At 39.3% G+C, this 11356-nt stretch overlaps 1 protein-coding gene across 5 annotated transcripts in view; it reads left to right on the top strand.

The window, feature by feature from the left end:
- Positions 1–2793: 2793 nt before the first annotated feature.
- LOC103385912 (guanine nucleotide-binding protein G(i) subunit alpha-2) overlaps positions 2794–11356 on the top strand; it is a 35944-nt gene continuing 27381 nt past the window's right edge. The window contains exons 1-2 of one of the 5 annotated variants that reach the window (XM_008319935.3): positions 2795–2970; positions 3480–3644. In XM_008319935.3, coding sequence (XP_008318157.1) covers positions 3527–3644 — 118 coding nt within the window. In that variant the 5' untranslated portion in view covers positions 2795–2970; positions 3480–3526. Of the gene's footprint in view, positions 3645–11356 lie in introns of all 5 variants that reach the window. The other 4 variants (XM_008319937.3, XM_008319936.3, XM_008319938.3 and 1 more) reach the window with 4 other exon arrangements.

Genomic DNA, 11356 nt, shown 5'->3' with positions numbered 1-11356 from the left:
TATTTTTTTTTATTTTTGCCATTTTGACGAGTTTCAGCCTCTTTGTAAAGCGAAAATCTTTATTAAATTAATCCAACTAACGTGTATCAGGAAAACACTGTAGTATTGCTGTATTGATGGTATTAAAAAATGGACGTCTTCTCAAACGTTACTTGAATTAACCCTATACTCGGCTTTTCCTGTAAACCGCTGCAAAACTTCCTCCCACGGTCTGTCTGATAGATGGAGTTGAGGTGGAGCGACAGTCGGAGGTCTTTAAGTGTCTGTGCTGTTATAGAAAATATATACATATAAAAAAAACGTACAAGAATCCTTTGTATTAAAACATATATGCAGTTGTATGTTCGCACCTGGACCTTTGACCTTTGACCTGTCCGTGACTATAATCCAGTATTTGTCTCTTATGTTTTTTATCATCATGTCACCCAGTTGGACCTGGTTCATTGTGTTAATCCATCGGATGTGAAACATGTTAATTACTGTTTTAATGTGGGTTTTTTTTTCCCAGTGATATTAAATGTCAGTGGTTTAGTATCAGTGGTATTTTTTAAAAGTATTTTTGACTATTTTTTCCACTGCTTGTTGGCAAACATTAACTTACTAATATGGAGTGGTTAGTGAGCTGGTGTATTTGCCTGTGTTTCATGACATTTTTAAAAAAAAGATGGACTTCCGTCAGGTCTGTGCGTACGTGTTTCGCCGTCAGTTTGTAACAGTTTGTTGATGATACTGTATGTGTCTAATCATTCTGTAGGAGAATGTGTGAATCAGTTGCCAGGATAAATAAAAATCCCTCCAAAATGAAACAAGATACGAGATCATATTTGATGGACCTACGTTTGGATCGAAGCAATGATTGTCTCCTACTGTATGTGAATGTGTTGTTGAAACATACGACAGGTTCGATGGAGTGGTGACGTTCAACAGTGAAACCTGCCAGCATATACAGTATAAATAATGTATATAAATGTATAACTTTATATTGGATATGCATATCTAGTTTGTATAATGTAAATAGACCAGGTGTTAGTCTGAATTAAATATATAAATGTAATCATTTTCAAATGACTTCAAACCCATTTTGCCCTTTTGATTCTTGTCTATTTTTCCTGTATCTCCATATATTTTAATATGTTCCTAAAAAAATGACTGTACTGTAAACAACGTTGCAATAAAGATAATGAAATGAAATGCACTGTTTGTGATTGTCGTTTCTGACAACTCTCATAACGCCTAACGGCCGAGCTCGGTCTACTGATGCATGCTGGGGGATTTTTTATTTTTATTTTTTACTGCAATGTTAAAATAGTGGCGGTACAGAAATGTGAAGGGTTCAGAAACAGTACCTACCTCTCAAAAAAGGGAAGTGAGAACATGCGAGGAGAACGTGTACCTTACAAGTGGGCCTGCAGAGACAGCTGATTGGGTTAAAGATAACTGTCTAAAAGGGGCACCAGTGTGTGTGAGTCAGAGTGTGTGTGTATGGTTTCAGAATAACTTGGTTAACTTGTACTTTTTGTGGTTGATTTTTATGAAAAAATAAATGTCAAAAAGACAGAGGTTTCCTTGATAACGGTGTGAAGTTAAGATTTAATTGATCTTTTTTACTGTATAGTTAATAAAAATCTAAATATGGTTTGTGCCCAGTGTGGGGACACTATGAAAGTTAAATGTTTACTACTTAATTCTACAATGTTGCTTTGGCTAAAAAAAAAAAGAGGCTAATACTCTTAATAAAAAATAAAAAATTCTCAAAGCTGTGGTGAACGAAATAAAGAACAGAAACGAAAGACATTCCTGCACCTGCAAAGAAGCAAAATTGACTAATAAAGCTCGAGTCCACTAGATGGCAATGTAGAGCTGTATGTCACCCGGAGATACAACATGATATACAGTACTGCCACTGTTTTGTTATGTATGTTTTATTGTTAGGATTCATCTTTTCCCCTTCCGCCTACTTGCTTCAAAAGTTTCCCTGAAATTACTTTTTTAAAATAGAATAAACCGTGACAGAAAAAAATTATATCACTTGTATTACTCATACTCTGTTTGTTCTGTGGATGAAAAAAAAAAAACTCGATCAAATTAAATCTAACACGTCTCTGCCCTTGACAAAAGATATGAAGAAAAAACGTGTCACATGTCTGATGGACATGTCTTAACAGGTTAAAGTGTCTCAAATCAGACAGATTTTAAAAGCTTAACATCTATCTAAGGGCTTTTTTTTGACTTGGCCTCACTCTAAGCTCCTACTACCGCGATCTGCAGTCATCGATAACGGATCAATATCTTGAAATCCAACCAGTGGCTACAAATAAAAGGGGCCTTGACTGAAAGACACTGATTATGGCTGCGGCCTATGTTAGCACAAGGACACAGTGGAACATCAACCGAGGTTGGAGTCTAATCATAACCCATGGTGCAGGTTAATCAACAGTCAAATACATAAACGTAAGATGCTAGCAACAATAGCGTGTACAATTAGCCGTGTGGCTACAGCAGTGTTTCCTGAACTTTTTTTCTGGAGATTTATATTTTAAACGTCACAAACCTTCGCATAGTATATATAGTATATAGAATAGGACAATTATTTACATACTCTGTCTTAAAATTTAAATAATATACACACCTAATGCCACGACTGTCGTCGTCACATTTCCTGGATCAGCCTCAACATGACTTCAACTATGTATCATAGGGAAACCAGGATACTGTCGTCTTTGACTTCATTTCCCATGAAGCACCGGGAGTGGGCGTCTGTTTTATTTACCGTGGGCGGCTCCCGCTGCTCCTGCTGCTGCTGCTGCTGTGGCTTTAGAGGAGGTGGCGGAGCTGTGTCGTTCTTCGGACAGAGGGGAACTTCGCGGCGCCTACGGGTGTGGCTTCAAACGTGATAAATCTCAACGCGGGGCGAAGAATGTCTAACGGCAGCACCGACTAACACCGACTAACAGACGAACACAGTGGCAGGTCTGTCCGCAGCTCAAGGCGGTGAGAGTGTGAAGTGTGTGTTTGTTGGATAAAGGAATTTGTAGATCCCGTCTTGAACAGCTGGACTAACTTTTTTTCCACCTTTTTTTCCTGCTCAACTTCGCGGTCCGTTTTCGTCCGTTTAAACGACTCAAATGGAAATAGTTTAGAGTCAGTCGTCCCTGAACAGTTAGTTAATGTGTCTTTGTCGGTGGTTGGACAACTTCTCTACACTCCGTGGAAGAAAAACACCAATGTTGGCCAACTGAGTGAACTGAACGAGGCGACGAGACTGGGAATTTCGTACGTAGTAGTAAAAAAAAAAAAAGAAAAATCCCAAGTTCGCCGTAGGAAATTGTTGCTCTCCACGGCGGATGAACTGACACCACGTCACGTTTGACAGCATTCTTAGAAAAAAGGGGGAAGTCAGTTAAAAAAAAAACCCTTTTTGGAAATAAAGGGGATATATATATATCGGACTTGGTCGTTATTATAATTTTTTTCTCCAGGTGATTTTCCACACTAAACAGCAGACCTGAAGCGAGCACTGGGAACCATGGGCTGTACGGTCAGTCAAGAAGATAAAGCCGCGGCGGAGAGGTCTAAAATGATAGATAAGAACCTGAGAGAAGATGGAGACAGGGCGGCCAGAGAAGTCAAACTACTGCTACTGGGTAAGTGGATCTGCCCCAAAACACCAAAATATGATGATACGTCCTTTATTTCACACAGTTTATTCTTTAATGTATGAATATAAGGGGAAACATATACTAAAACAAAACAAGACAAATGCAGATCAAGTTTCCAGAAGGTTCTTCAATCAGCAGCATAACTGTTAAGAGACCTGGGTACAAAGGGAGCATCCACCAGTGGCACGGTTTTAAGAGAGTAATGATAGGTATCGGTTCACCATGACGCCAGAGATTTGTTTCTGACTCTATTGTCGCGTTACACACAATAACGTTAAAAACTGTTTATGTTTAGATTACCACCTAGTAATAGAACTGTAAACACAACATTGTTGAACAGGTAAACACACCGCCCCTCCTCAGAAAAGTGACCAATTGCAACTCAAAATGGAGGCTTGTTTTTTTCTTTTTCTAGAGAAGGTAGTAATGAATTAATGTAGTTTCCTAGTTCTCAAAAATTGAATTAAGGACCTGCTTTAATCGTGTTAGCATTTTGATTCCATGCTAATTACACTACCATAGCATTGACATTTAAGGGGGTTTGGTGAACAAAAATATAAATAACTAGTTATGTTGTGATGTCTATCTACTGTATGTTGTGTGGCAGCTCAATAGTAGGTCATATTTTAAAAACACAATTGTTTTAAGTGCAGAAATATGTAGCATGACTAGAAACTAGAATCCTAGAAACTATTTTCTTTTCTTTACATTGTCGCTAGTTCTGACATTTTTCGATGTATTTGCTGTTAATTATCTTCTAACACCTTTAGATACCATTATACAACAGAGGTGCAACACAAGGCAACATGGGTTTATGAAGGAACCTTTTTTTTTAAGTATTCCTTACACCTGAGATAGAAAGTAAGAACTTGCTTTGCAAATGAGTGAGGGCATAATGTGCAAATAGGAAATTTTGGGGTCACTTCCTAAACATATGACCTTTAGACTTCTCTGAATTTGGCCAGAGTGTTTTCTCCAGTGAAGACAAACAGTGTGTGTTGTGCAATAGCGAAGCCAGTGAATCTGAGCCAGTGCTAATGACTAAAAATGGTGAAATACTAGAATGTTCCTCTGGGCTCTTGCTCTCCTTACACGAATGCATGATAGTTTCTAAACGTGAGGTAAATATGGAGATGAATCGGTTGTACAGCTAGTCCACAGTTAAGTGGATGTTACAGTGGATTGCAGTGCTGACTGTATTGTGTTTTCGAGGATTGTATTTGTTTTAGCCACTCTAAATTGTCAGTCTTGAGTATGAGGTGGTTTTCTTGGGCTGAAGGCTCAGACACGCCAGAGTCTGGCTGATAATAAGTTGGCTACCGCTTGGTGGTTGACCTGCTCTGACTTTTCCCAGCGCTGGTCAGGGAATCGTACACACACACACACACACACACACATACTGTACATGCGTACACAGACTAAATTGCTCTGAGTAAATCGTCCTCATTTGACTCTTTGTTTAACTTCTCCAGCTATAGCTCTACATTTGCACTTGAGCCAAATGAAGGGAAAGCAAAAAAAAAGGAACATCAACTCCTCGTGCCTTTAACCAGTAATTCATATAAATGAAAAGGCAACGTCCATAAACTGCTTCACCAGTGATGTGTTCCACCTCACGCTCATTGATTTACACTCCAGAAGTTATTGCTTCGTGAGAATCAATGCAATTTTTAAACCAACAGCTAGTCATTTTGTTAGGATAGACAATGGTTCTGTCAAGGACGTCTCGCTGAACATATGCTTAGACTCAAACTGATATTGATTTTGTCAAGCTGTAAAGTTTATTGACTGATTCGGTGATCTGCTGAACTGTGATGTGTGGGAGTATTACTTTGCTGCTAAGCACAAAATTATAAACTGTACTATATTGCCCAGAGATACTATATAGAGCCCTTGGGTAAAGGTTGATCACTGTAGCAAATAAGTTATATAGTATTATAGTGTCTGCAGTGGGAGTCTGGTCATTACAGAATCATCTAAAATATTTGATTATCTTTCATTAAAGAGGCCCAAAAAACCAGACACAAACAGTGCTTTTCTCCCCTGCTTCTTTTAGGAGGAAGGCTGGTTGTTAAGTTGTGCCTGGGTTAGAGGACTAATAACACACTCTGCTGTGTACAGCAGGTTTCATGTCAGTAATTACAATATGGTGCAGTGTGTGAGGTTTGGGGGGAATTATAGGAGTGGGTTGGATGTACCGCGGATTCAGCTCTGTGCTAGAATGTTCATGTCACCCAAGTAGGCGTGTGCTTTTTTTTTTTTTTGCTTTTGCTTTTGTAATTTAAGGAACATGTCACCACATGAAATTTCACATTAAGAATTAAATAAATCTGGAATGTCTCATGAAAGATTACGATTCCTTGCATGGCGTATATGTGGATGACAAGTGCTTCTTAATTAATCTTACTGAATGTTATTATCCTCCCCCAGTGGCAGAAGTTTAGACATGAAAGGTATTCTACTTTGGTCCATGTGCTCATACATGTGTGGCCACATTTCAAGTCATACTGAAGGTGCCTCAAGGTCTATGTGTCTTCACTGGATTCTGTCAGTCCACACATTATTTGATGCTCTGTGAACACACATCCACACAGGGCCTGTGGCACAAGAAGACATTGGTGGATGAACACATTTATGTCACGTGAACCTCTGCAGACACACATGTCTAAAACCATGAATCGGCCTTTACCTGCTGGTAGACGTGCAGGTCTCACTGTCATTACCTTAATGACAATGATTTAACTGCATTGTGCTCTCCTGGAAGATGTAATCCACTGAATCAAACCAGCAGTATTGCATTTGATGCACTCAAAGCTGAAATTATTATGAACACTGTATGTGTACGTAAGCGACAATATGTGTGTGACGGAGGCGCTACATCACGCCTCCAGGTATGTTTTTAGCGCTCTCATCCGACACCACAGTATCTTTTAGAACAGCTGAGAAAAACCATTGTTGTTTTCCATATTCAACAGCCTGTTCTGTCGAACCCAAATGAGACCTTGAGTTATGTTCCTAGAGAACAAAATTGATGAATATTTTTCCAGCATTGATGGTAAATTGCTGCCTTCCTTAAAACAACAGGACACCCTTTTACTGAAAACTGGAAATATGTCGTAACATTTACTGCATCATGTTTTACTCCGTTTCAATCACTCAATGCAATTTTCCGGCAAACAGGTTTTTTTTTATGTCTCACCAAGGAAAAGACTGTGCTAAGAACTTTTTGTCTAGTTTTTTTTTTTTTAAAGGAAGCCATTAGTTAACGTACTGGGGAGGACTTCATACTGCTGAGGCCGAGGCATTCATTAACAGGAAGCACTCATTCACAGGCTTCCCTGCTGATTCTGGTGTTTGACTCCCATTTAATCTCTGTTCTGTTGCCAGCAAAATTTGCTGCTCTCGTTTTCTCAATTTACCTTAGCGTACTGACCCTATTTCGCTATGGTCAGCATGTTTCTAAGAGTCATCAGTTTCGTTAAGGTTACACCAGGTGTCCACTCTACTTCGTGTCGGATGAGTTTTCTTACCTGGAAAAATTCTTCTTCTAGGGACAGTGTGAAACATGTCTCTTCCACTTGTCCACTGGCCTCCTGGGAGACACTGCTTGTAGACACTTCTAAGGCAATAAACAATGTTGGTATGGAGTTTAATTATGGCTTTAATGAGGAAGCGCGTAGAGATTATTTTAAGAGGAGGGGTATATTATGAGATAGGAAATAGTACTCTATAATAATAACAAAGGCTTTTTCATTACAGTGCGGGCTCTTGGTTAGCCTGCGATCGTGATCTGTCTATTGAACATTTCGGGCCTGTCATATGCCATATATGTCATATGTCATTGGCGACCATTTTTAATGTTTTTACCAGGTTTCTATTATCCTGAGCCCAAGTGACCTGTAAACAAGTGTTACACCATCAGTTGTTCGCGGACACATTAGCTCAAAGCCTTGATATGCAGTTTTGTCATGTAAATTGATTTGCATCGTGAATGGATGCTTGCAGCCGAGAGCTTAGTGGAAATGGCCTGTTCTGTGGTGAACAAATGTACAGTAGCTGCTAACATGCTACATGTTCGCTGTGTCACGTCAAATATACAACAATGAAGATTCAGATACATTGGGGCCAAATATTTTAATTTTCAAAAGAAAGCTACTTTTTGAAGTTACTCTATACATCAGTGTGTGTATAATTACCGTGTTTTTTTTGTGTCATCATGTTTAAGGCCATTAACTGCACTGTCCAGTTTATACTGGCTTGGGTTCCATTACATGGCTTCTCGTGGTTTACTGCACTTACGTAGACTGTAAAGCTGGTTTACTGCTCAGCCTGCAGCGTGTTTGTTTTCCATGATCGTCGCAACACATCGTAAGACAAAACATCGATGTTTTATATTAGTGTGTACTGTGCTGTATAAGTATACATATATATATGGTCAAATGTATGTGACGCTTTCCATCCATCCATCCATGGATGGATATATATATGGTCAAATGTATGTGACGCTTTGTACCACTTTATTTCAAATGACATTGACCTTTTTAACAACACCAGTAGAGACAAAAATCATATGAACCTGGCCATTTTCTCTTCCTCTTTTGGTTTTATGCCACTGCCTGTGAGGATGTATTTTCATCTTGTGGATTTGTTTTTTCAACTTCAGTTAAAGCAAAACTGTTTTGAATATAAATGTTTTGACTACATCTGCCAAAATTCAATTATTTTTCATTACGATCTTTATAGTATTTTGATATAATTATTTGAGAAATCTTAAGAAAAGACTGGCACTACTACAGATGTTGTGCTATTCATACAGAGAGAACATACAAGGTACAATATTGGCGACTGTTAGACACAACTGTTGGTGAAGAAGCACAGACACCGAACTCCTTTTTCTTATTTAAGTGAGAGGTCACATTTTAGTGGGTGTCATGTGTAATTAGTGAAGACTGATGATATGGAGAAGCTATGATTCACTGACTTGTTCCGCAGGCATAAACACCTCAACGTCTGTGTCCTCCTGGCTCCGAGGGTACAGCTCACTGCCTCACTGTAGGAAACCTGTCGTAACGTAAATGTTGTTGAGTTGGGGAACAGGTATCGATCAGTTTGAAAAGGTGCCAAGCTCACCGTTAAAGTGAATTTTCAGACCTGTTTCTGTCCTTGCTTACTTGTAAATCTGCAGTCTTCACTGCTTCCCTATTTGCCCGTGACTCACTGCGTCACAGCGCTACGACTGTGTTTGTGAAAAGTCTGAATATCCAGCAATTACAGTGGGAGCTCCGAAGATAAATCCTAATCCTGCAGACTGTGTGTCTCAGTGTGAGTCCACGGGGACTGGGCTGCACTGTATTCTCTGCACTGGAAGCACTGATAGGTTGTTTTTTTTTTTTTTTGAACATCCTCCACCACTGCGTCAATTTCTACCTCTCACAAAGACGTCAGATCTTCGCCGTAAAACACTATATGCATAATACATTCGGAGCCTGCAGGTAATATTTTAGTAGTATTAGAAAGTAAGAGGCGTCCGTATCTGAAAACACTGGTCTAGACTGTGAGTTTCAGTCAGTGTAGATGTCGTATGCCTTTAGACAGGAAAAAGGAACTGCATTGCAAAGCCTTGCAGACAGACCTACACAGAAACAGGAAGTGATGCAAAAAAAAGTCTCAATGACTACACTTAAAAAAACAAAACAAAACCATCACATCAATGAATTTCTTCCTGCACAGATGTATTGCACCATCAACTATTGGTATTGTTTTTGTTTGATATGAAAGTGGCGACTGGTGAAATGAACTTTGGTTCCTTAAAAATTTGTGGGCGTTGTTTTAGATGTTGACTCAAATACACAGATTCAACTCTTGAATAAAATTGTCCTTTATGCAGAAATAGACATTAAGTGGGTTTTATTTTCTTGAGTCTACTAATAAATGCCTCCTTTTTCTGCTGTGCTGACTCAAAGATGACATTGACATTATCCTCTAACACTGTATCCAGACTCCCTGTAATGCTGCTTATTTTGCTGTGGATCTGTTAAATACACAACTCATTCTCCAGGTTCATGACCCTTCCTCATTATCAACGCCAGAAATGTCAGAGTTCCCCCTTTTCTATATTGTTTACTTTTTCAGTTACCCTTGGGGACATGGGTAGCTGGGAGTGTAGGGGTTGGGGGGGGTCTTTTTGTCTGCCTTTGTCTAACCGTGTTATTAAATGGACATACTGTAAACCATTATCCCCATCTATACTCCCACAATCCATTTCCTCTAGGTTGCCATTAAAGGAAATGAGCTCACTCCAGTTCCCCTCTATCCTCATCGGCTTATCCTGTCATTTTTCTGCAGTGGAAGGTTTCCGATGCTCCATCCCACTCTCAGGGTCAGAGCAGGAAAGCTCAGCTGCGCACACTGAAGGCTGCCTGTTAGTTGAAAAGACGAGAAAGGAGGAGGGAGCATTAATGAAGAGTACCACGGGTTAAGGCTCTTAAGATCGTAATATCGTAATATCACGACGCTGCTGCAGATGCATAGAGATTATTTTTAATAGACTGTAGTGTGGAGGACTTAATCACGCCTTTGAGGAGTTTCTTAGAATTGATATTTTCCTTTAACCCGTTGAAATCCTTGTCTGTAAGAATTAAGTTTGACATTAACCGTAGGAGGCAAGTGAATACCCAACAGATATAAGGTACGGACCTCGGAAACAGAAGCGGTCTCAGCCAGTTGTTAATGACTGACACCTGGCTGTGGTAACAAAATGGCTGCCCAGCTATACTACATGGCACAGAGTTCTGCGATTCTGAGGCGATAAACATCTGTAACAAATTAACAAAACACATTACTCACATTAAATGTGCTGTATTTTTTGGTTCAGAGACTTGAAAAGAGTTCTTATTAAGAATTAGATTGTGTAGCAGTTGGGTCTGTTTCCTTAAATGTGCAGATACAAATTCCAGAAATTTGTATTTCCACAGCAGTTGCATGAAGAGAAGCACAAGAGGTCTCTAAGAAAACTTTAAATATCAGGGGTCAGTCATGAGGTGATTTATGGTGGGAATGGTTAGAAGTCACACTGGGTGAGTATATGTTTGTCCCCAGGGGGTTAAAAGTTTGCACTGTTTTGACAGCTGAGCTTTTGAGAGTGTAATTGAGGGGTTAATTTGTTCAGGAGTCCTTACCATCCCCCCACCAAGAGGCAACTGGACAAACATAAAACACGTCCTGTGCTGAAAACTCTGATGCAGAGTATATTTGGGAAAACTAATAATACACTTTTTCCTGTTGATAAACAAAACAGTTGAGAAACTTTTATTGCCTTGGAACAGTCAGGTTGTAATTTTATTGATCTACGAGATCATTTTCTTCAATCTCATCAGAAGACAAACCCCTCACGGCTGCGTGAGAGTAAACTAAATGTTCTGAAATATGAAACTGCGTCACAGCCCCAGAGTTTGTGTGTATTGTAATATTATAGGCTGTAAGAGTGACTGTATTGATCTGGTGCAGTTATATATATATATATATATTTATATAAATACACCCATTTGCAGCGTTGCATGCCGCAAATTGTGTCAAATTCCGGCACTTTGGTTTGGCATTTCAAAAGACTCTTAGGATTGCTTCTTGACAAATGACTTCATTAAAAAAAAAACTCTGTGCCGTCATTGATGTGCAATGTTGTGCGGATGTAAGTGATC

This window comes from Cynoglossus semilaevis, chromosome 11 (genome assembly GCF_000523025.1).
Source record: "Cynoglossus semilaevis isolate Cse_v1.0 chromosome 11, Cse_v1.0, whole genome shotgun sequence".
In the NCBI taxonomy this organism is placed as follows: domain Eukaryota; kingdom Metazoa; phylum Chordata; class Actinopteri; order Pleuronectiformes; family Cynoglossidae; genus Cynoglossus; species Cynoglossus semilaevis.
Note: the sequence above shows the minus strand (reverse complement) of the source record. Positions and strands in the feature narration are given on the sequence as shown.